Genomic DNA, 22,896 nt, shown 5'->3' with positions numbered 1-22,896 from the left:
AAAAAAAAAATACTGAGAGAGGGAGAGAGAGAGAGAGGAAAAGAGAGAGAGACGGAGAGCGCGCGCGACAGAGCGAGCCACGCAATCTGACCGAGCAGTTTCTGCTCTCCCAGGTCACACGCCTCCTCCTCTCTGCTCCTCGCTACCCAGGTTGGTACTGGCAACTTTTTTTTTTTTTAAGTTTGAATTTTTTTTTTTTCCCCTCGCTCCATTTGGGAGGACTTTAAAACACTTTAAACTCAACCCTCCTCTTTTGGAGAGTTGCTAGAGGCCTGGAAGGAAGGTCCCGGGATCGCTGTCCCCGGGGGGGAGGGAGCTGTCGGCCGAACTGGAACCGCTCAGTCACTGCAGGGCCCTCGGGAGAGCCGGGCTGCTGGCGATGTACTTGGGAGTCGTTCCCTGGGCGGCCGCGTCCCGGTTGGCCTCGCTCGGGAGGAGGCGTGCGCGTGTGCGCGTGTGTGCGCGTGTCCTGGGTGCGCGGGCGCGGGGCCGGGCGGCTCGCGGGGAGGTGGTGCCACTTCATAAGCTCAGGTGCTCAGGTACTTAGGAGCTCATCCAGGTCTCCCCCTTCTCTCCTCCGCAGGTGACCCGAGGAGAGCCTCAGCCTCCGAGCCGCTGAGGAAGCCCCGGTGCAGAAGAGCCTCACTTGCAGAATTCCAGCCACCTTCGCTCGCCCTCCTCCCCCTTTAGAATTTGGTTCCCCCTTTATCCTTCCGTACCTGTTTTTCTGGAATTTCTTTTTTCTTCCTCTTCTTCTCTTAGCTGAACTACTGCTTAAAGGTTTTTGTTTTTGTTTTTTGTATCTCCTTTGCTCACCTTTCCTTCCTAGTTTTCCCATTGCCCCACTGAAAACAAATCATTAAACGACCCCCGCCCCTCCGACGGCAGGAGCACCTGCAGAGCCTCAGAGCCCCGCGACCCTCCAGCCCGACCGCCCTCCCTCTCCGCGCGCGGGTTCCGGGCCCGGCGAGAGGGCGCGAGCGCAGCCGGGGCCATGGAGGTGACGGCGGACCAGCCGCGCTGGGTGAGCCACCACCACCCCGCGGTCCTCAACGGGCAGCACCCGGACACGCACCACCCGGGCCTCGGCCACTCCTACATGGACCCCGCGCAGTACCCCCTGCCCGAGGAGGTGGATGTACTTTTTAACATCGACGGTCAAGGCAACCACGTCCCTTCCTACTACGGAAACTCAGTGAGGGCCACGGTGCAGAGGTACCCTCCGACCCACCACGGTGAGTCCGCCCCGGGGTGCGGGGACCCCCGCCCAGCCGCCGCCGCTGCCCACCCCCCCCAGGCCCGGGAGGCGGGGAGGGACCAGGGGGTGGGAGACCCAGCCAAAGCCCCCAAGGGCCGTTCCTGCTACAATTAAAAAAATTGGGGCCCGGAAATGGGCGAGGAAGCAGTCTCAATCGCCGCGAGAGTGTGTTTTTAAAAAGTCGCAGCAGGCGTCTCTCCGCGGCTGGCTGCTCTGCCTCGGGCCTGGCGCTCACCTGGCAGGCGCCCTACTGCAACCCTCTGTCCCCGCACGGCCGGCCGCAGGTTCGGGGGGCCTCCGGGGGCCGGGGCTCCGGGGGCCGAGACTCTGCCCCTGCGGCCACGGCTCCGTGGGCCCGCAGCCGGCGCCGGCCAAACCCGGCTCGGACTTGGTTCCTTCAAAAAGGGCTTCGCTCCCCCAGTTACCCTGTAGTTCTTTCTCGGGGTGGGGTTGTGGGGGCGGGAGGAGGCTTCTGCCAGCGTTCTTCGGTTTCTTTTTTCCGGCACATTTTCAGAAAGGCCCAAGAGAAATTTAATTCGCATCCCTGATCCCTGTTTTTTGACTTTTCCCCAAAGCTAGTGCATTTGGTTCCTAGGCAGGTCTGCCACCTCTTGGCTCTGAGGAATGGAATTCTGGTACTTTGACGGGGTTTTGGTGGAGAGACTACTGTCTTAAATGGGAGACATTTGAAATTTCCTAGACTCCCGGCTGCACAGAATTTTCCTGCATCTTTGCTTTTAGGTTGCCTCATTGCCTGCTCCCCAAAACCCTTGCCTTACTCTCTCCTCCGGCCTACAACAGTCCCATTAGGCTCCCAAAGAAGATTTAGGATCCACCGGGGTTTCTTTCTTATGTGGGAGCGATTCCAGTTGTCTTTTCTTTTTTTTCTTTCTCTTTCACCTTTGAAAAGTTTAGACGAGTTCTAAAAGGTTAAGAAATCAAGCCCTGTGTAGTTAGGGGTCGGGGTTTGGGAAAGCTCTAAGCTTTCCAGTGTAAGTGGGTTCCTAAAGAAGAAATAGAGGCACCATCTCAGGCAGAGAAAATGTGAGTCTTTCTTAGTCCGGGTGCCTGGAGTCTTTCCTGGTCCCCCTACTCAGAGCCTGCATCGGCGCCGGTGACAGAGCCCCTCTGCAGCAGGCGTCCTCCGCCCTGCTGTCACCAGCTTTTAAACAATTGTTCCTGCGGATGGGGCGCTCTCTGCCCTTGTTCTGTGCAGATCAGCAGTTAAGTGGAAATGCGGTAGATGCAGACTTAATATTATTTACTATACTACTTCCTGCATAACATTGAGTCTTGACCCTTGGCGTTCAGAGAACTCTCCTTCCCTCTCCCCTCCCCTTCCTCTCTCAAGATTTTAGTTTCAGTATTGTTCTTCATGGTTAAATAGAATGTCAGATGCTGAGGCAGGTAGTGGATTAAAAGATCAATAAGTGTGTGGATTTGCACTTGCCCCCTGCATGGACCCGTCTCAGGGTGTATGGACGTGTCTGAGTTATGGCCATCTGAAAACTCTGTATTTCGAATGCTCTGTGGAGAAGTAAAATATATATGTCAACAGGAATTTTGTGTCGCCGGGGGGCTCAGGTGAAAATCCACCTATGGCACTGGTGGAATCCCAACTTTGGGGGCAAATATGGGGTTTACTTTATTTTCCTTCTGGAGGATTTGGGAGGGTGAGAAAGGCAGAGTCCAGCCTTGGAAACTACCTCCAACAGTCTGGGCAATTAAAATGTCCTTGCAAATCCCACTTCAGGCCTCGCCAGTTATGAGCAAGCACTGAAGCAGGGTTCCGGGGAAGTAACCCCAAAATGCTCCCTCCCCTCCTTTCCGAGAGCGAGCACCCTCCTTCCTGCACTGGATTTCGGGAGTGGGCCTCTCTCCAGGTCCGTGTCTTTTCCTGGTGTGGAGCCCTTGTGCGGCCAGGCTCACCCCATCAGGCCTCATTATTCACAACCGACTCTTATCAGGCTGGCTGGGATTAGGTCTGGGATGGGGGACGCTGGGCCATGGAAGGAAACCAATAAATCAAGTCAGGTTCTAGAGATGGACCTCAGGGGATGCCATTAAGTGTATCTGGAGAGACCAAATATGCCCAGGGGCTCTCTCCACTCCGTCCCAGCACCTCTTGGGTGTCAGACACAGGCCCCTAATTCTGCTGGATTTGAGGGGACCTTCATGTGGTAGACACGGGCATAAAGCGTGTGCTGGCCAAGGTCCTGGGGCGGGGGGACGGGGGGCGGCGGCCTGGGTGAAGGAGTGGGCCCGCCTGCAGATCCAGGGTGTATTTGGGATTGCCCTGGCAGGGGGAGAACCCCCAGGTGTGTCGAGGGCCTCCGAAGCGGCTCTCACGGGCATTTCTCTCTCCTGCATCCCGCACCCCCCCTTCCTGCGCAGGGAGTCAGGTGTGCCGCCCGCCCCTGCTGCACGGATCCCTGCCCTGGCTGGACGGCGGCAAAGCTCTGGGCAGCCACCACACCGCGTCGCCCTGGAACCTCAGCCCCTTCTCCAAGACGTCCATCCATCACGGCTCCCCGGGGCCCCTCTCCGTCTACCCCCCGGCCTCGTCCTCCTCGCTGTCGGCGGGCCACTCCAGCCCGCACCTCTTCACCTTCCCGCCCACCCCGCCGAAGGACGTCTCCCCGGACCCGTCCCTGTCCACTCCGGGCTCGGCCGGCTCGGCCCGGCAGGACGAGAAAGAGTGCATCAAGTACCAGGTGCCGCTGCCCGACAGCATGAAGCTCGAGTCCACGCACTCGCGGGGCAGCATGACCACCCTGGGAGGGGCGGCCTCGTCGGCGCACCACCCCATCACCACGTACCCGCCCTACGTCCCCGAATACAGCTCCGGACTCTTCCCGCCCAGCAGCCTGCTGGGGGGCTCCCCCACCGGCTTCGGATGTAAGTCGAGACCCAAGGCGAGATCCAGCACAGGTAGGAACCTTCTCCACCTCCCCCGGGGCCTTTTCTCCTCCTCCCACCTCTCCTTTCTCCTAAATCCAGGGCGCGGAGGAGGGAGCCTCAGTCTGGCCCCTGGGGGGTGGGGGGGATCTGGTTGGTGTTCCAGACCCTTCTGAGATTTGATTTCTTCCCTTTCTTCCAACGGGGGCAAAGAATGAGGTGTGTCCTATCTCATTCCAGTCCACAGAGCAGAGGGGAAGTGGAATCTAATTTAACCCCCCCCCCCCCGCCCCCCAGCTGGGGAAGGAAAAAGACAAACAAAAACAAATACCCTGTCCCGCCTGCTCAGGGACCTTTGGGTTCTGCCAGGAACCTCTAGTCAGTTTCCAAGACCAAATGGAAAGCCCAGGGAATAAATCTTTAGTGTTTAATGCTAAAACGAAACCTCCTCAAACCTAAACAAACACAGGTCCCTCCTTTGACCCCCCTGGCCTCTGCAGCCCCATTTGCCTGTTCCTCTGGGCTCAGCTCAGAGGGGGCCATGCAGGCAACAGAGGACATGGATAAATAAAGCATGGGTATATTTGTGTGTGTGTGTGGGGGGGGCAGGACCCTCCTTGACCTATTCTTTGCATGGAAAAGAGGCTGCCCCCCTAAGTTCTGGGAGAGAGGTGGGCTCTGCCCTGGGGAAACTGGAATGAAAATCCAAAGTCCAGGGGCGCCAGTTACCTGTGGTGGCCGCACAGGCAGGGGCAGGAAGGCATCTCAGGACCTATTCCTCTACTGATCTGAAGCCAGAGGAGGTAGGCAAGACTGAACGACATTCCCTAGGTGTGGGTCTCCGCTTCCTCTGCTCATCCTCTCTCAAAAAAGCACCCCCTGTCTAAAAGCGTGCTGCATCTTTATTCTCTGGCTCTAGACACTTGCTTAAAAAAAAAAAAAAAGCAACACCAAACCCACACAAAATATTCTGGCTTTCAAAATAAAATAATCCATTGCCAATGTTGCTTCTAACCCAAGCAGTGAAGAGATCTTGGGATTTTCTCAGATGAGATTTAGCTAGTTTAAAAGATGATTTTTCTTCGAAGATTGTTCTGTCTCCTTGGGTGGGTCCATTTCGGGGTGGGTCTGTTCTGTCCTGGCTCATTCCAACGTCTCACCTCCGCCCTCTATCTATGGAGATCCTATATACAAAGAAGTGGTGAAAATCACTTGTCTTTTATGGGTGGGACGAGCAGTCTTGAAACCGGGCTTGCAAAACCCGGGTTTGAAAAACTTCCGAGGGAGGGCTCTGGGAGCCCAGTGACCATGAGATCAGTTTTCAGGGTTTTTTTTTTTTTTCCAGGGTGACATTCACTCCGACTGCCTGGGCAGGACTGTCTCTATTTAGTTGATATGTTTTAGCTAATCCAATTATTTTCAGACTGCTGCGTGCGACAGTTGCATTGTTTATCCCGCGCCAGGAACTTTAATAGAGTCCGGATGCGGTTAGGCTGACAGAGAAACTCAGACCTGCATGTTCAGTACATGAAAGTCGGCAGAGGGAGAGGGAGGTAGGCTCGCTGGTGGAGTCAAAGAGAAAGCAAGAGGAAGGGAGAACAGGCGGAGGAAAGTGGCCAAGCTGCCTTGCCGGGGGCTGGGCTTGGGCGCGGAGTGGAGGGTTCCAGAGAAATGGGGTTCAGCTTGGCTCAGAAAAGCCGGGATTAGATGAGGGCTTGAGGACTGATTTCAAAGAGAGCAAACGGATGCATTTTGAGGTAGTGATGGGAATTTTTTTTTTTTAAGTTCTCTTTTCTGGTAGCACAAAGTTTTGGGGGAAAGATCGTGGCATCTGAGGCTGGGGTGGTGGTTTGAGTGGAGGAGGGGACAGAACGACTTTTCCAGAGTCTCTGGTTTCTCTCCCCTCTGTGTGCACGCCTTCGGGCCTTCGGCTAGTCTTTTCCTTCCTCTCCCTCATTCCTCAAGCCCCTGAATATTTGGGGGTGGGTGGGAGGAAGGGGTGCAGTTACCCTAAACCAGAACCAGGAGCACCTACGGACCGATTGTATTATATATATATATGTATATATATATATATATTTTTTTTTCTTTTTTACTTTTTCTTTTTTCTTTTTTGGTAGGTGGGGAGAGGAGAGAAGACATTGCAATTTGGCTTTTTACTTCCTCCTTCTTATTCCTTTCTCACAGTCAGAAACCCCAAAACAGCACACCTGGGCAGCTAGGGAGCTGGGACTTTCGGGAGTGTGGGAGTGGGGGAGGAGGGTTTCTAGACCCTTCTGGGTAGAGGGTGGAAATGGTAGCAGTTCTTCAGGGAGTTCTCTGGGGTTTCGTGGTTGCGTTTTTTGTTTTTGTTTTTTTAACTCTGTGCAAATGCACTTGCCTAAGGTAGAGAGAGGAGGAGAGAGGGTTGTTGCATTTTGGAGGAACGGTTGAAGCAGTGGTTAGGGCACCTCGTGCTTTTCTAACGCCGGGCTGTCAGTGCTGGGTCTCCCTCTGCAAACAAAAGACAAAGCTTTTTAGCGAAGGGCCTTTTCTGGGCACCCCCCCCACCCCCCGGCTGTTGGTATCTCGCCCCACCTTCCCCTTCGCAGCCTCCGGCCCCAGCTCCTGCTCCTTTCGTCCAGCCCCGGTCTCAGGATTTCAGCTGGAGGCAGGGAGGGTGTTTGAAAATGGCTGTCGAATGTCAAGAGGCCTCGCAGCCCTGTGGTTCTTGTCACCTACGAGAGAGAGGTATCTGTCTGAGCAGCTCACACCAGGCAGTGAGCGAGGAGAGGGAAAGAAAGCAGGAGACAGTCGGGGCCTCCATTAGGAAAATTGGTTGTTTGCTGAAGTCACAGACTAGCGGCAACAATGAGAAAAGAAAAAAAAAAAATAAGAAAAAGCCAGACAAGGCAATCGCAAACTTGCGGAGTGAATCAAGACAGAAAATTGCTCTAGTGTGCAGAGCCTGGCTGAAGAGGCAACCGTTGCTAGTTTTGAAGGTCCCTCTGAAAAGGAAGCTGTCATCCTCCCCACTGGGCTGACAAAGGAAAGGAAATCAGACTAATCACGTCAGGCCGGGAGATCCCCCAGCCCCGGGTGCCTAGGAGCAGGGCTGCCGGCCCCAAGCCAGCGGGGACTCCACCCCGAGCGGGTGCTGCGGGAGCGGAGGGAGGAGGGGGCCAGCGAAACCTCGCCCGAGCCCTCCCTGCGCAGCGGGAAAGGGACTGGGTGCCGAGGGACCGAGAGGCCCCTGTCTTGGCCGGATGGGGAGTGGGTTTGGGGCCCCAGCCAGCAAAGGCCGGTATCGCTGTCCTCAGAAAGGCCCACCCGGTGCCTGCGTGGGGCACGGGGGCTGCTGGGCCTGCCTGTCCCCAGGCTAGGCTGCAGCAGGCACCTCCTCGCCCACTCGCCCTTTCCCCCTTCCTCTGTGCCTCCCCCTCGTTCCACCACCGAGGCCGCAGGCTTCTGACTCCAGTGGAAGGTGTCGAGGTAATTTGGTCCCAAGCCTTTTTGAGGCCCGGTAGATACTGTTGGGTACCTGGACGTGTGCTTCTGGCTCAGTAGTGCCCGAATTTGGGGAGAAGGCCAGTGGCTCGTGGGAGGCTTTCTGTAGACCCTGGGTTGAACAGCTTTTTGGAATTTGGTGGGGGGTGAGAGGAAAAAAATATATATATATATATATATATATAACATTTCTCTTAACTCCTCATATTCTTTTTTTTTTCTTTTAAAAGGAAAGTGGACAAAAACTAGTTAGCACCATTATGAACTCCAATGTCAGGCAAAGCCCTCCATTTCTGAAAGTCTTTTTCCTTCCCCAGAACCTGTCCCTGGAGAAAAAAACAAAACAAAACAAAACAGGCTTACAGGTGTGAACCCCCAACGTCCTCATACTTGGTCTAGGGGTTTCCAAAGGCCAAACAGGCCCCCAAGCCTGCTGTGTTCTCCTGGTGTAAGGAGTCACCTAGATTCCCAAGCAGCCTGCCTGGTTCTCTTCCTCCACCCTGTCTTCTTGGTACTTTGGAATTAGCCGATTAATCTCATAAAACGAAACAACGCTTAGGGGCTCATCTTTGTCCCCTACCATCCTCCCAAACCTCCCTCCTAGCACCCCCAGAGAAAGCGAAATCCTCTGCCCGACTCCTCCTCTTGGGAGACCGGCTCCATTGGAGCTACTGCCTCCTGCAGGGGCGGGGGGGTGGGGGTGGGGGGGAGGCAGCTCCTCCCAGTCTGGCTTAGTTGGCAGAGATGCTGGTACATGCCTGCCAGGAGGATGAGGCCCCCCAAGAGCTGGGCAGGTTCTCCCAGAAACTGTCCTCCCTTTCCTTCTCCCACAGAAGTTGGAAAGAAATCAGTGAGCAAAACTCCTCTGTGGTCCTAAAATGGTATTTTGAGGGATTCTCTCCAGGAGCTTTCCCTCAGGAGATGGGTCTGGGTCACTCTCCTGCCCCTGGAGTGAACCGGCCTGGCCGGTTTTTTGTTTATTTTATTTGTTTGTTTTTTTGGGAAAAAAGCTACTGCAGGAAGGCCTTGGTTAATAAGCTGACCGAGAGGCCGCCCCCCCCTTTCTTTAATTGGCCTATTCTCCCGATCTGCCCCTCATGCTGCTCCTTCCGACTCTTTCCTCCCGCCAATACCTCCAGGGGTATTTCCCTCCAACACCTCCTGGCCTGGTCCAGCTGGGGTCATACTTCACCTTTGGTGTCTGTCACAGTGGCCGGTAAATCATAGAAAACCTTGGCCTTTTCTACAGAGAGAAAAAAGGTGGTGGGGGAGAATGAGTGGACCCCACTGGGTCTTCATCTATTATTTGCCAGCCGGGGACATTTCCAGTTTTATTGGAAGTAAAATCTAAAGTCCTGGGTCCTCAAAATCAATCAGCCCATTGATCAGTCTATTCATGGATTTATTCTCTGTTTATCTAGCCATCAATTTATCTTTCCTTTTCCCCCATCTGAATCGACAGGATTTAATTGATCTCTATAGACACACCCCGCGATGGTAATGGGGCCCCTTTGTTTTCCTTTGAGGGAACCAACTTGGAATGTTTTGCTTTGCCACAGTCCAGGACTTCACATTTTCTCAGGGAACTATTTCAAGTTGCCATTTGCCTTCTTCCTTGGCTGCACTTGATCTTCCCCATCAAGTCAGGCAGGCCCAGAGCAAGGTTCTGCTGCTGTTTATTCATGAGCCACTTCTTGGGGCGGGAGCTGAGTGTGTGCGGGAATGGTTAAGCCATGACAGGGCCAGGGGGTGACTCTTCCCCACTTGGGAGCCGCCTTAAGGGAGTTGGGGGGTGGGAGGTGGGGGGAAAGTTCCCCAATAGAGGGAGCAGAGAGGGGGGAGAAAAAAGTGCCCAATTTTACTCTCATGCCCTCCTTCTGAGTGCTGTCAGTGTTCCTTCCATAAGTGACTTATGTGTGGTCTTGTTTCCAGAAGGCAGGGAGTGTGTGAACTGTGGGGCCACCTCAACCCCGCTGTGGCGGCGGGACGGCACCGGGCATTACCTGTGCAACGCCTGTGGGCTCTACCACAAAATGAACGGACAGAACCGACCCCTCATCAAGCCCAAGCGAAGGCTGGTGAGTTCTCCTCCAGAAACACTGACCCAACACGAACCATTGTGTGTTTTTAATTTCCTCTCTTCAGGAAGGAGAGCTTGCTGCAGGAAATTGGCAGGACAGCTCAAAATCCTGTCAGCTTGCTTGGGGATCCTTCCCCCCTGCCCCCCCTTTTCTTTTCTCAAATTGGATATACAGAAAAGTTCGCTCTCTCTCTCTCTCTCTTTTTGTTTCCCCCTTCATATTTCCTAAGTCACTTACCAAATTTTTTAAGGATGCTGGGTTTTTGGTTATCAAATCTCTAATGTGTTTGCAAATAGAATGAGAGCGGACCAGGGCAAGTGAGTTCAGAGTCATTGATAATCGCTGTGCCACAGACGGAGAGATGTTGTGTGCAGATGCATGTACCAGGAACAATCTAGACCCCGTCCCTGAGCGGCAGGCCCCCAAGGAAGTGAGCCAGGTTCAGTGCCACGGAGGGGTCTCCTGTGCCCGTGCTTTAAGAAGGATGGGGCCCATTAGCTGAATCTCACTAGCAGCAGCCCCTGAATCGAGCTGAGTTTTTCTTCTTTCCTGATCTTAAGGACTGAGGACTTTCCACAGCTCATGCCTTTGGGAAAAACTTGTGATTCCTGTCTTGCCTCTTGGTCTCATGTAACATTTGCTCTTATTTCCCCTTTGAACCACTACCGGGAGGGTGATGGTTTTTAATCCCCTCCTTTTTTCTTTCTCAAAAGTCTTGACCCTTAGGAATACTTGAGCAATTTATAAGGAAGACTAGCAGGAGGAGTTCATTGGTGAACTTGTCTTTGGAACCTCAGGCTTGGATTGAATAGCAAGTGTATGTAACAGACAAATAAAAGCAGGCTGGGCAAATGATAACTCTAACCACAGTCAAGAGATCAAAATGCTTTTTGTAGTGATGACATTCACCAAGTAGAGAGGGGAGGAGGGGAATTTCCCCATGCAGATTAGTGGATAAAGCAGCATCCATCAAATTCTAAGTGTGTGTTTTTGTTCATTTTAAAGAATTGTCATCTCCATCAGATTTTAGTGCAACTTAACACCTTTCACATCCTTTTCAGAAGAAGGAAAAACTTTCTAGGGATGGAAGTGCCCACGTGACTTTAATTTTTGGCAATCCTGGGTCTCCCGGCTTTATTCCTTCTGATCTTTGCCCCCTTCTCCAGCATTCTCAACCTACCCCCACTTGTCCCCATGCACTTGGGTATTTTTTTTTCCTTTCTCTCATGTGCAAAGCTAACTTCCTAGGAAAAAGCTGCCGGATATCTGAGCACTGGAGATAACTCATAAACAACAACTCAGCTTCCCCAACCTAAACATCAAGATGTTTGAACATATCAGAACAAGTGTTTGAAAAAAAAATGGCTGGAGGTGTTAGCAGAGAATGAATATGATCGCACCACAAAAGAATGTTCTGAATCACTCAAACCTGGCCTTAGTTAAAAAAAAAAAAGAAAGAAAGAAAGAAAAAAGAAAAAAGAAAGAGAGGAAAAGAAAACCACCACCAACAACTTTCTTGTTAAAATAAGTCATGGTAACATCCTTATAATTAGACTTTTTTTAAGGTAAAAAAAAGAGAGAAGAAAAAAGAGGGTATAAAGTCTCAGACTATGGGCTGGTTGATGAGCAAGAGTGTATTTGACATTTTCTTGGGGTTTCTTCTGTCTGGGAAGATTGCATAGGAGGGCTGTACTTGCATTTTATATAAGTTTGTCTTCATTTGCCTTTCATAAGAAATCTCTAGAACTCTGAGTAATAATTGCTTTTAATTCTGGAGTTCATTGGCTGTCACATTTTAAGCTGTCTTTTCTTTCTTACTCATCTGTTCTGGGTGGTTTTGTATTTTTAGTTCCCTGGAATTCATATGCTCCGGAGAGCGACTCAGAGCACATTCAGGATTTTTTTTTTTTTTTTTTTTTTTTTAGCCCTTAGATGTGTTTGACTTCTTTCTGAGTACCTAGAACTTTCTTTTTCTTCTTCCCTATATTTCCTGTTCCTTCACGCCAGCCCCGCCTCCCCAATTTGCTATTTTGGCTGTACACATTTCCAGATTTGCTGAAGACCACCCAGCCCATAATGTAGCTAGCTCTTCAGTAAGATGCCTATCTAACCCTGAATAAACTCATGCAGGAAATAGAAGAAATGACTAGAGAGGAGATCCATAGAATATTTTTTCCGAGTCTTGCCAGGGTTTTCGTATGTCTAACTGGCCAGCCGAGTCGAGCTTGCTTTATTAATGTACTTTGTCTCCTGCTAGTGAACCAAACAGTGTGGCTTTTAGAGTCTGTATAAATTCGCATCAAGTCTGTGGACCAGAGACGTATTCTGAGGCCGCTTGTATTTACGTTACTGTCAATACACTGGGAAGGACTGCACCAGGGACCTCCTGGCTTGGAGCTTGACTTTTACCAGCTGGTATTATGCGCTTGTGGCACACATTTAAACCTGCTGAGCTAGGAAATCTGCTGCCTGCGTAGATATTAATCGACTCGATCTCAGTATCTGTTGTCAAGAAAAAAGTACAGGGAGATAATAATCACACGATCACATCGTTGTCAGAATCATCAAGCACTGATTTTCTGTATTGATTTCTTCCCAAGAGTATACAAGTACCAGTTAGTCTGGTCTCAGCCCAGCACGGTTCACGAGTGGTGGGTGGGCATGGACGTGCGGGGTCAGAGGCGGCGCCCCTGGGCTATGGGGAACTGTTTCCCAAATGGACAGCCAGAAAGTAGGACTTTCTCAGTGATGACGGAGAAGAGCTGGTTTTTCTTCCCGGTTTTTGTAGAACACAGAAAAAAGAGAATACCCCCCCAAATATAAATAAATAAAAGCCATAACTCTGCTCTTCAAGCTTGTAGGAAAGAGGAGCCTATCTGTGGGACAGTGTAGTGGTTTGAAGGGAAGGGAATCAGTCGGCTTGATTCAGAATAGCCACGAGGTTGCCCATATCTGGCAGCTTTGGGTTTTGGGCCTAACTTTTTGCTTGATGAAATATTGATGGAAAAGCATACCACGATCCCTCTAGTTTGATCTCAGGCTCTTGTAAACATGCCGGAGTTTTCTAGATCACAGATAGCTGAATTCTTGCTCCTCCTCTGGGCTTTGATAATATATTTCAGTCCAGAGCCGGGGAATACTTCTTTTGTAGTTAAAATTGTCCTTGTAGGTCGGGGGAAGAGGAGAAGGAATTGACAGAGGTATATGTTAAAAGGGACCCAACTTCGTTTTCTTTGGAAAGTGTTTGAGTTTACATATTTTTTTCTTTAGAGTGTGGACGTAGAGAATAGTACCCTCCGTAAGTTTAAGTGTGTCAAAAAGTGAAAGAAAAATCTCCCTCTTAAAGGAAATGAATTCAGTGACACAACCAAATAATTAAAATTCAAGCTGAGCCTGACATCTGACCTGCCACTCTTGGGCTCTGTGAACAGCAAATAGGAAATACCTAATTTCACGAAGGTGAAATGAAATGAGAGCAGGATGGGGGGTGGGGGTGGGTTCCTGTTGATTAGCAGAATTCTCCGTGCTTTTCAGTTTGGCTCATGAACTGAAAGCCACCTAACGAGAAGGAGGGTGGCGGTCACCAGGAGTGTGGGCCAGGCAAGTATAAGGCTGCTGCAGATTTGCTGGGGGTCTGGCTCATGAAGGATGTCCTGCTTGGTGCTTCCTAAGTGGCCGGTCCTGTGGGTGCGTGACACACACACACACGCACGCACGCACACAGGCGTGGACGCTCTCATACTGTGCGGGCCCCCTGTTCTCTTTTGAATTCAGCATTTCTTTATTTGGGAGCTGTCAAGTGCTCTGGATGTTTGGGTTCGCTCTCCCTTTGCTGTTCATGTGTTGTGATGGCCTCGTTGAGCATCGATCTTCTTGGCAGTTGCCCTTGCAAGCGGCTTCCCGGGAGTCTGGTGCACGGGGGTCCTGAGAGCCCGGTACCACGCTAATTCAAAGTTGCTACCCGTGCAAGTTAAACAGCGGGCAACTTTGCTGGCTGAGGCTTGGGGGACCATTAGCTCCGGGCGGTGGTGTGGGCTCTCTGAGCCTCCCGATCCTGCCCCGTAGAGTGGCAGGCGAGATTCTGGCCCCTTGACGACCGTGCAACTCGATCCTGTGCCAGGGGATTGGCTGTATTTTTCTTCTTGAGGCGGCTTTTGGGGATCTTTATTACTTTCATGTGGGCCACTTGCTAGTTTTGATTTCAATGATAATTTTTTTCTTTTTCTTGTTGTCAGTGTGTCTCCGTGGTTCTGAAAGCCCATTTCACCTTTGTTTTGATTTTGCCCTCTCTCTCTCTCTCCCCCCACCCCCCACTCCCAGTCGGCAGCAAGAAGAGCAGGTACGTCCTGTGCGAACTGTCAAACCACCACCACGACGCTCTGGAGAAGAAATGCCAACGGGGACCCCGTCTGTAATGCCTGTGGGCTGTACTACAAGCTTCACAATGTAAGTGTCCCGGGACCAGACCTGGTTCCTGTCCTGGGGGTGCCCGGGACACGGCGTCCCCCGCCCCGGGTCCCCTTCTCCATTGGATCGCCCTCCCTTGGACCAAACAGCAGGCCTCAGAGCAGCAATGTCAGAGTGGACCTGCTCTGTCCCCCCGGCGGTGCTGAGACGGGACAGTGTGGGGCTGAGGACGCCCCGCGCCCCACATCTGTGTGGACCAACATGGCAGTGCGGCCATCCAGCGCCTCAAGGGGGGCCTGGCCTACGCTTTCCAGTCTCCCTTTTGGGAAACCGGTATAGTTTGATGGTTTCCCTGCAGCTGACACTTTTTTTTTTTTTTTGCAAAAGAGGGAATGAGAGTAGGCAAGAGCAGGGGAGGGGAAGGTGGAGAGAATTGAGGGGAGTCGTGTGCGCGGCCGTGCAGGGCTGAGGACGGCAGCCTCACCTCACCTGCCCTGTGGATGTTACATGGACTCTGTGTAAAAGATGGGAAATGAGATGCCTGGCAGATTGCCTCCGATGTCTCTGTCCTCACCAGCAGAGACCGGAGGACAGCCACCGAGTGGGGTTATCCGTCCCAGGGAAGAGAAGCTCTTGTCTCCTCTCCCGTGTCTTCTTCGCAGAATGAGAATCACCAGCCAGTCACCTGGGCGTAGCTGTGTCGTTTCTAATCTTTCCATTGCCGACCCACCCCCCTGCTCCGTCTTGTAATATCTTTATGTTCAAAACAGAAAAGATCAGGTATTTTTGTGTGTGCCGGAAATAACTCTGGCTAACAGGCCGTGACCTCATGAGGCCTGAAGTTTTAATTCATCCCGAAGAAGAAAATGGCCATTTCGTCCTCTCTCTCTGTCTCTCTCACTCGCCTCTTTTGCTCGGATTCTGCTAACGTCTCTTTGCCAACCTAACTTTGGCAGAGTCTGGGGCTGAATGGGGAAGAGGCTTCTTGCTCAGGGCCATGCTGGCTGGGAACTCATCTCACCCAGGAATACCTGGGAATCGGGAGGAAGCTTCTCTGGTTAGATTTTTTTTGAGTCACAGGAGAACTTCTTCAGGGTGATCCCGGCACCCTAGTCCCTCTTTGCCTTTTGGGAGTAAGTTGTTGCCATGTCCAGGGACCCCGTGACACTCCGGTCCCTGCCTTCCATGTCATCCCCTCCTACCACGGTCCCTGTGTGATGCCCAGCCTAATGGAACTGGTCTTACTAGTCACTGCCTCTCGAACCTCGGACTGCAGCATATACTTGCTTATCAGCAGTGAACCCCGAGTTCCGCTTTCACTTTGGGGAATTTACTTGCTCCCTGCGGTGCCGAGAAACAGATCTGTGATGAAAATCTGGAAGATTTGGGGCATCAGAGTTCCTGGGCTACCCAGCCATTGGCCCAGCCTCTCCCGATTGTGTTTGGCTGTAATTTATGGTTTTCAAAGAACTTTCAAGTTTCTTGATTACATTCGAGCCACGATGCAGGCAGGGCAGAAATTATTTTATTTCCGTTGTACTTGAAGGCGTTATGACTCAGAGTGTCAAGTATCACAGGATACTGGCCAATGAACATGGCTGCTGGAGCGGAAGAGTGGGGACTGATTTCAGAGCGGCCCAGACCTGCCGGCGAGGTCAGGCAGGAGTGTGAGGACTGATAGGGACCGGTGGAAAGTAAACACTTTCTCATCTCAGCGTGTCCTGGAGTTCAATTCAAAGTAATGAATTGGCTGAATATAGAGATTTCTTTTCTCTTCCCACAGAAGCACAGGAACGCTGGGAGATTAACCAGCCGTAAATTTCTGGGACTGCTTAGCCATGGTGAGATGTGGTCTCGACTATGTCCGATCTAAGGGAAAGTTCGGAAGCCTATCGGTTTCTCATCAGATCTTCACTGCTCACTCCCACCCTATTCTTAACTTGCTCCCGACTTCGTGGCTGGGCTCCAGTGGCTGGGGGAGGACCTTGCTCCCCAACAGGAGTGGTTTTTCTGTCTTCTCTGCTTTAGCAAGACTTCACGAAAGGAGGCAATTTAGGTGTATCTAACAACAGGAGATCATAATCTATTAACATTCTCATCGCATCGTGTTTGTTATGCCCATCTGGATGCCTGTATATGTATGCTATGAGGGAGCTCCTTTCTTCTTATCTGGGTGTTTCGATAACTACCTATCTCAGGATCAGTGTACCTAGGTGGTGTTGAGACTAGTTATCTGGGTTTGTGCTGCTATCTGTGTAACTAGATATTATATTTCGATATCTGGCTGTGTATATCTAGATATCCCCGTAAAGAGCCGTGTGTCTAGACATTATCTTGGGGGAAGATTTGATGGGACCGTAGATTCCTATCACCTGTGCAGCCTGTGTCTTTATCTTGATTGTTACTTTGAAGAAGGAACCCTGAGATGTTCTTTTGGCAGTGACCTTTTAGCCCTTCTACCTTCCTGGCGCACGAGGGAATTAGGTCTCAGCTCCAGCGTGTGGTTCTGTGCCCCTCTTTGGGGTGACCTCTCCCAGCTCAGCCCCAGGAAGCTGTGTGTCTGCTGTCTCCAGAAGCGTTGTTGGCAGCCTTTTGCTCTTGGCTGTTGGCTTCTGTCTCCCTTAACTGTCCTTTTCCAGCTTGGGGAGCAGACAGTAGATCCTGGAGCCAGGAGAGCCTCTTCTCTTCCTCCACCCTCGAGGACCCGGGTGGAAGAGGATGCTTTTTTCCCTAAGGAGTCAGGAACGACTGGGACCCTGACATTCCGTCCTCGAGGTGGTTTGCCACGTTTCCCTGATGCTTGGCCAGATGCGTGGTTTGCTGGATGGGGCAGCTGTCTGCCATTGAGGTGCCTCCGATTCTGACTCCTTGTGGGGAGTGATCTCTGCTTGCTTTGTAAAGTCCCCTCTCTTGATTCTACCCACCTTCCCTACTCCCTGCAAATGCATTTTAAGAACAAAACAGACAGAGGCTTCTCAAAAAAAGAGAGAGACGGTATGCTGTCTCGGATGTGGAAGACTAGTTGAAGACCTTCAGAGTAGGCCCTTGCTTGTCTCTTTCCTGGAGCTCACTCCCGCTCTCGAATTTTCAGGATGAGGGTGCTTTCATGTCAGCTCAGTTCTGCACGCCCCGAAGTGCTTATTAGCAAGTATTCGGTGACAGGTCGGTTGGCTCTTTGACTGGTTAGGAGTGCAGAGTCAGAACTAGGCAGAAATCGCAACTTTCAGTCATTGCTCCGTTGCTGTGATGGGGGCGAGGGACCAACCTTCTGGAGAGACACACTGCATTCAAACATGGCCCCAGAACCTACACATTCCAGGGGAGGATTTTTACAGCACCTGATACTGCGAGAAAGCCGGGCAGAAGAGAGGCAACCGAATGTTAGTTTGGAGAGGGGTGCAGCCCTAGTCTCCCCAAGCAGAGGGACTTCAACTCTCGAGATTGATCACATTGTCAGTGCTTTCTTGGTCCGTAGTGCAGATTTCCGATGAGGGCACAGAGTGTTACTTCCGTCTTAAAGATTCCTTCCTAGCCTCCATTTTCATGAAATGCTTGAAAGAGTTTCTAGTGCAATCAGACCAGTTACTATATTTTAGTTACCAGAGAAAGGCAATCGTATGAGGTGGGTCTCTAGAACATAGTCCTTGGGAATGCAGAGTTTCCTGGGGAACATTTTCCCCAAAGTGACTGATGTAGATGAACATAATTAACACCCTCTGCAATGGAACACCTCACCCCTGATCTCTTGGTTGCTGCAACTGACCGAACTGGCCACAGACCGAATCTGCAGGACGCGGGGTCCCCAGGAAGGAGACAGGAAGGGGTGGGGAGGAAGGGGGCCCCTGAAAGCAGATCCCTGGCGTGGGGCGGTCAGAGCAGCCGTGTTGAGGGGTGAAAGCCTATGCCCTTTCAGAGCCAGCCAAAAAGTAAAAAAAAAAAAAAAATTGATCTTTGTTTAGATTAACAGACCCCTGACCATGAAGAAGGAAGGCATCCAGACCAGAAACCGAAAAATGTCTAGCAAATCCAAAAAGTGCAAAAAGGTGCACGACACGCTGGAGGACTTCCCCAAGAGCAGCTCGTTCAACCCGGCTGCCCTCTCCAGACACATGACCTCCCTCAGCCACATCTCCCCGTTCAGCCACTCCAGCCACATGCTGACCACTCCGTCGCCGATGCACCCCCCGTCTAGCCTCTCCTTCGGACCTCACCACCCTTCCAGTATGGTCACCGCCATGGGCTAGAGCCCCTGCTCGATGCTTCTAGGCCTCCCGGCGAGAGCCCCTCCAGCCCTCCTACGTGCATTTTTTGCAGGAGCAGTATCATGAAGCCGAGAACCGATGGATCTATGTTTTGAAGGCAGAAAGCAAAAGGGCGGTTGTCCCTTTTGCAAAGGACCTCACTGTGCTGTGTTCTCGATCACCGAATCTGGATCCCATTTGTGAATAAGCCATTCAGACTCATATTCCCTATTTATCAGGGTCTCTCTAGTGCTGTGAAAAAAAAAAAAAAAGAAAAAAAAAAGAAAACAAACCATGCCGAACATTGCGTATAACTTATATTGTAAGAAAATACTGTACATTTGAAGAAGACGTTATTGCATCTGGGGAGCTGTAAGAAAGGCATAAAGGACGCCAAGAATCTTAAGGAATACGGGGGAAATAAAGTGTGGAAATTAAGAAGAAACTAGGTCTGCTATTCACATGGACAGACCGCCAGTGTTGATTCCTTGCACTGGTCACAGTTGGATGCATTAAGAGGAAAAAAAAAAAAAAAGAAAAAAAGAAAAAAAAAAGAAAAAAGTCGTAGGCAAATCATTCGTTCAAAGCGGTGGGCCTCTGTCTAGAAAATTCTATCAGTTCTGGGCAGTCAGTGTGGCCACTCATGCACACATTGCCATCAAGGGGGTCCCAGAGCCTCGCTCAGGCCTCCCCGCTTTGTGAACAAGTCCCTGTAATTGTTGTTTGTATGTATAATTCAAAGCACCAAAATAAGAAGAGATGTAGATTTATTTCATCATATTATACAGACTGAATTGTTGTACAAATTTATTTACTGCTAGTGTTAAGAACTACTTTTTGTTTTCATATTTTCCTTCTTTCTCAATTTTTTGGTTGAATAAACTAGATGACATTCAGTTGACCTAAGGTGGTTTGTGCTCTGGAGGGCTTCTTTTCCATTTTGTTTTTTGATGATATTTATTAACTAGCTTCTAAGGGTACAGCAGCATCTGTCTCTTCCCTCACGCCTCCCGAAGCCTGGGCTGTCCGGGGAGCGATGTATGAGCTCCCGATGTGCATGCCAGCGACCTCGGCCGGACAGACGGGGTCCTGAGAGCAGCCGGGCTGACTGTTAGCTCCTATTGTGTTCTGTGTTAGTGATCACTGCCTTTCACACAATCTGTTGGAATACTAATATAAAAATAAGGTGAACATATTTTAAAAACCACCAAATAACATCGTTATTGAAGCGGTGGCCAAGCTCTTATAGAATCTGGTAGCTCTAGCTAATTTAAAAACAAAACCCAAACATGTTAAGTTATTCACTAGGAGGTAATGCAAATATTTATTCCTTTGGGAAGCCGGGCATCTTTGGAGCTCTCTCTGCAGCCCAGAGGCTGCCCCCCCGCTTCCCTCGGGGGGACCGGAGTACCTTCTGTGTCCCCTCGTGAGCTGCAGACCCTGGGCCTGGGCAGCCAAGTCTCCTCGCAGGAGCAAGGGGGACAGTTTCCTCGAGGAGATCCACAGGTGGACTGCAGATGATGGATTCCTCGTGCTTCTCTCCAAGACGTGAAGGAGCTGGGCTGGGGCTTGAGTTCATCTCTGTTTTGCTTTTCTACTGTTGAATTGAATAACACGGCAGTGGAGGGTTTATTGGCATGTTTGCGACACACGAAATAGCCGTTTTTGTAACTTAACGCTGTATAGTTTCCTTTTACTCTGTTGACAGAATGTGTAACCAATGGCACACACTTTAAAATTTCTGTTAAATCGCCTCTCTGCTTTCTTAGCAAATATTTTAAACCTAAAGCTAAATGTTGAAATAAAGGAGTTAGAGACTTAACTGAGATGCAAACGGAGATCTTACTGGCTCCTAATTTAATGACCTGCCCTTGGAATGTTGTTTTCAGCGACTTCTAAAGCACCGAAGGAACTCATCATCTGTTGCCATATTAAATTTGGGAGATTTTCTCGTGTAGCTCCAATGTCTCAGGGTCTGCCACCTACTTTCTTCGTGAACAGATTTGAGTCCATGCTCTTTCACCTTAAGAACAGGGAGTTCAAATTCTTGACATTCTTGGGGCGGGATGGTGGGGGTGGGGGGGCGCACACGTAGAAAAGTCCCAAACTCAGTACTCCAGCTATGTTTTGTTTGAGGGACTGCGGTGATACAGCATCTCTGATCCTACTCCTTCTTCAGAGAAGTGTCATTTTATCATTCTGTCCGTTGATTTGGCATTCTAAGATATTTCTAGAAGATGGTGCAAAAGATCTAAAATGTACATGATAACGATGATTCAGTTTCTTCGTTAGAGCGTTACCACGTGTTTCCGTGGTTTTGTTCTTTTTTTTTTCCTTTTGACTTCACTTAAATAGAAGACACTAGAAGGGCAGTTGGAGAGAGGGTTTAATCTAGAAAACACAGAACAAGATTGTAGATCTAAAATATTGCTCAGATATTTTTGAGGCAATTGTATCCCTAATTAATTTTCAAACTTTTTTTTTTTTATTTTATTTCTTTGAGAGAGAGGTAGAGAGGGGCAGAGGGAGAGGGAGAAGCAGGCTCCCCACTGAGCAGAGACCCCAATGTGGGGCTCGATTCCAGGACCCCAGGATCATGACCTGAGCTGAAGGCAGCTGCTTAACCGACTGAGCCACCGATTTTCAACCTGTTTTGTCTCACTTTTGAGATAGTTGCATTAGCTTATCCCTAGGAGGTTAGTGTGATATATATGTGCAAATTTGGATGATTTCTTTAAAACATTTAAAAAGCCAACCTATTAAAAAAATAAAGGACATAGTTACGGAATGCTTTTGCTGTTTATGAACCCCTCTTATATATGGCAGTGGAAATTCATGAAGTAAAAATTTAGATTTTGCGTGCTTCTAGCATGTAGTCAATACACACCTAGGGAGTGTCTAGACTGAAGTCCGTTTCAAACCACTTTTTTTTCTCTTTTTTTAAAGCAGACCAGGAAATCAAGAAACCCAAACTCCAGTGTCTTACTCTTAGTGTGTGACATTTACATCTTATTCCCCTTTATGGACGACGGGCCCCGAGGTGAAACTCCCAGCTGGGCCTCTGGGTTAGTCGCAGACGTGGGGACACCCAGAGCCCGCCTTCTGAGATCCGTGTCTATTTTCTGAACCTCGCTCTGGTGTCAGAACCATTTTTCAAGCTTTGTCCTCATCGCAGGACTTTATTTTAGTGTACCTTACTTAAGAACTGAGTGGAGGAAGGCAGCAAAGCCTTCCCAGGTACTGTGTGCCTGACCCGAATTCAGGAAAAAAAGGTTTGTTCACAAAATTCAGACGCAGGAACTCACATGCCGTCTTTCCCTCCCCGCTTCCCGTATTTTCCTCACAACGTGACTTGTCCCATTTACATTTCAGAGACTTCGAAGCATTGTGACTCCATGCTCTCTTTCATTCCACGCTCTCTTTCATTCCACATCCTCATCCTCCATCCTCAACCTCAAATCCACCCTGAAATCTAGAATCATTTTTGTGATCTCTCCTGGACAGCAGTTATGATTTGACTCCTCTAGGTAAATTCCCTTCAATTTCCAGGCTAAGCAGAGATTAGAAATAATAATAATAATAATCACTTAGAAATTTAAAAAATGATTGAAAGTTCAAGAGAAAACATTGGAATGAGATCGTGTCTTATATATCATCTTTACCACGAAGCAAACATTGTAACTATTATCTGGAAACAGCTGAGTGGCACGCCAACCCCTTTCCTGCTCTTTCAAATGAACTTCTGGGACACATTTTCGTTTCTGTGTATTTCACGTTGCTCAAACAGGGTGCATACACCCTCAGATTGGACGTGTCCACACCCTTTGCAGAAATGCAGTGCAGTGGTCAGTTGGGACTTCAGAGAAATTCATTGATCATTTGAATGTGTGAGGACAACTGTCCTAGAGTTTGGAAGCTTGGGTTTCATCTCTGGCTCTTCCGCCAATGAACGGAATGATCTGAGGCCATTTATTTGATTTCTCTGGGAATGGGCTCTTGATCTGTATAATTGGATGGGATGATCTCTAAGACAGACCGGGGAAGACAAATACTATGATTCCATTTTTTTTTTTTTTTTTTAGACTATCCTTTATTAGGAAAGACGTCCTCACACCCACAGTCAGAGTATAGACCAGGGTATTCTAAAAGCCTAGAGTGATCATAGTTCATAAGATTCCAGATGGGCCGGGGGTAATCCCACTCCCATCTGTCCTTGGTCCTATCTTGCAAAACACAAATTAACTTGTATTTTGTGACTGTCAGCTCAGGACAGGAGTTAGTGTCCCAGTCTGCAGATTTTCCCTACTCTTTCTGAAATGTGTCCAGGCCCCTCTTGAGTGGAATACACAGGACTTGCTTGTCCTGCTGATGTTGGCAGCGTGGTTCATATTTCAGTCATCCATTGTGTAAAGAAATTCTGCCTGAATTGCTTACAGGCTATTCTAGGGAGATAACCAGAGCCCAGTGTTTCATTTTCCTGGTCCCCCTCTCTCTCTTTCTCCTTAGAGAAGGGGATAGGCAGAGG

General features: G+C 49.9%; 1 protein-coding gene across 2 annotated transcripts; it reads left to right on the top strand.

The window, feature by feature from the left end:
• GATA3 (GATA binding protein 3) lies at window positions 1-18,856 on the top strand. Of its 2 annotated transcripts, XM_035021678.1 has the most exons (6): window positions 1-150; window positions 584-1,235; window positions 3,653-4,189; window positions 9,575-9,720; window positions 14,044-14,169; window positions 18,090-18,856. In XM_035021678.1, exons 2-6 carry the CDS (start codon window positions 995-997, stop codon window positions 18,372-18,374), a joined length of 1,335 nt encoding a protein of 444 aa, XP_034877569.1. In that variant the 5' UTR covers window positions 1-150; window positions 584-994; the 3' UTR covers window positions 18,375-18,856. The 2 variants fall into 2 exon arrangements, with proteins under 2 accessions (XP_034877569.1, XP_034877570.1); XM_035021679.1 differs by lacking the exon at window positions 1-150 and having other exon boundaries at window positions 440-1,235.
• Window positions 18,857-22,896: the final 4,040 nt, after the last annotated feature.

This window comes from Mirounga leonina, unplaced genomic scaffold (genome assembly GCF_011800145.1).
Source record: "Mirounga leonina isolate KUSES-001 unplaced genomic scaffold, KU_Mleo_1.0 Mir_175, whole genome shotgun sequence".
NCBI lineage: Eukaryota > Metazoa > Chordata > Mammalia > Carnivora > Phocidae > Mirounga > Mirounga leonina.
This window is presented reverse-complemented; position numbering and strand designations above follow the sequence as displayed.

What these genes read in the sequence shown, in the direction of transcription:
- GATA3 (XM_035021678.1), top strand. Translation starts at nt 995, where the DNA reads ATGGAGGTGACGGCGGACCAGCCGCGCTGGGTGAGCCACCACCACCCC. An exon ending in TCAAGCCCAAGCGAAGGCTG is followed by an intron (nt 9,721 to 14,043) that starts GTGAGTTCTCCT and finishes CCCCACTCCCAG; the next exon opens with TCGGCAGCAAGAAGAGCAGG. An exon ending in TGTACTACAAGCTTCACAAT is followed by an intron (nt 14,170 to 18,089) that starts GTAAGTGTCCCG and finishes ATCTTTGTTTAG; the next exon opens with ATTAACAGACCCCTGACCAT.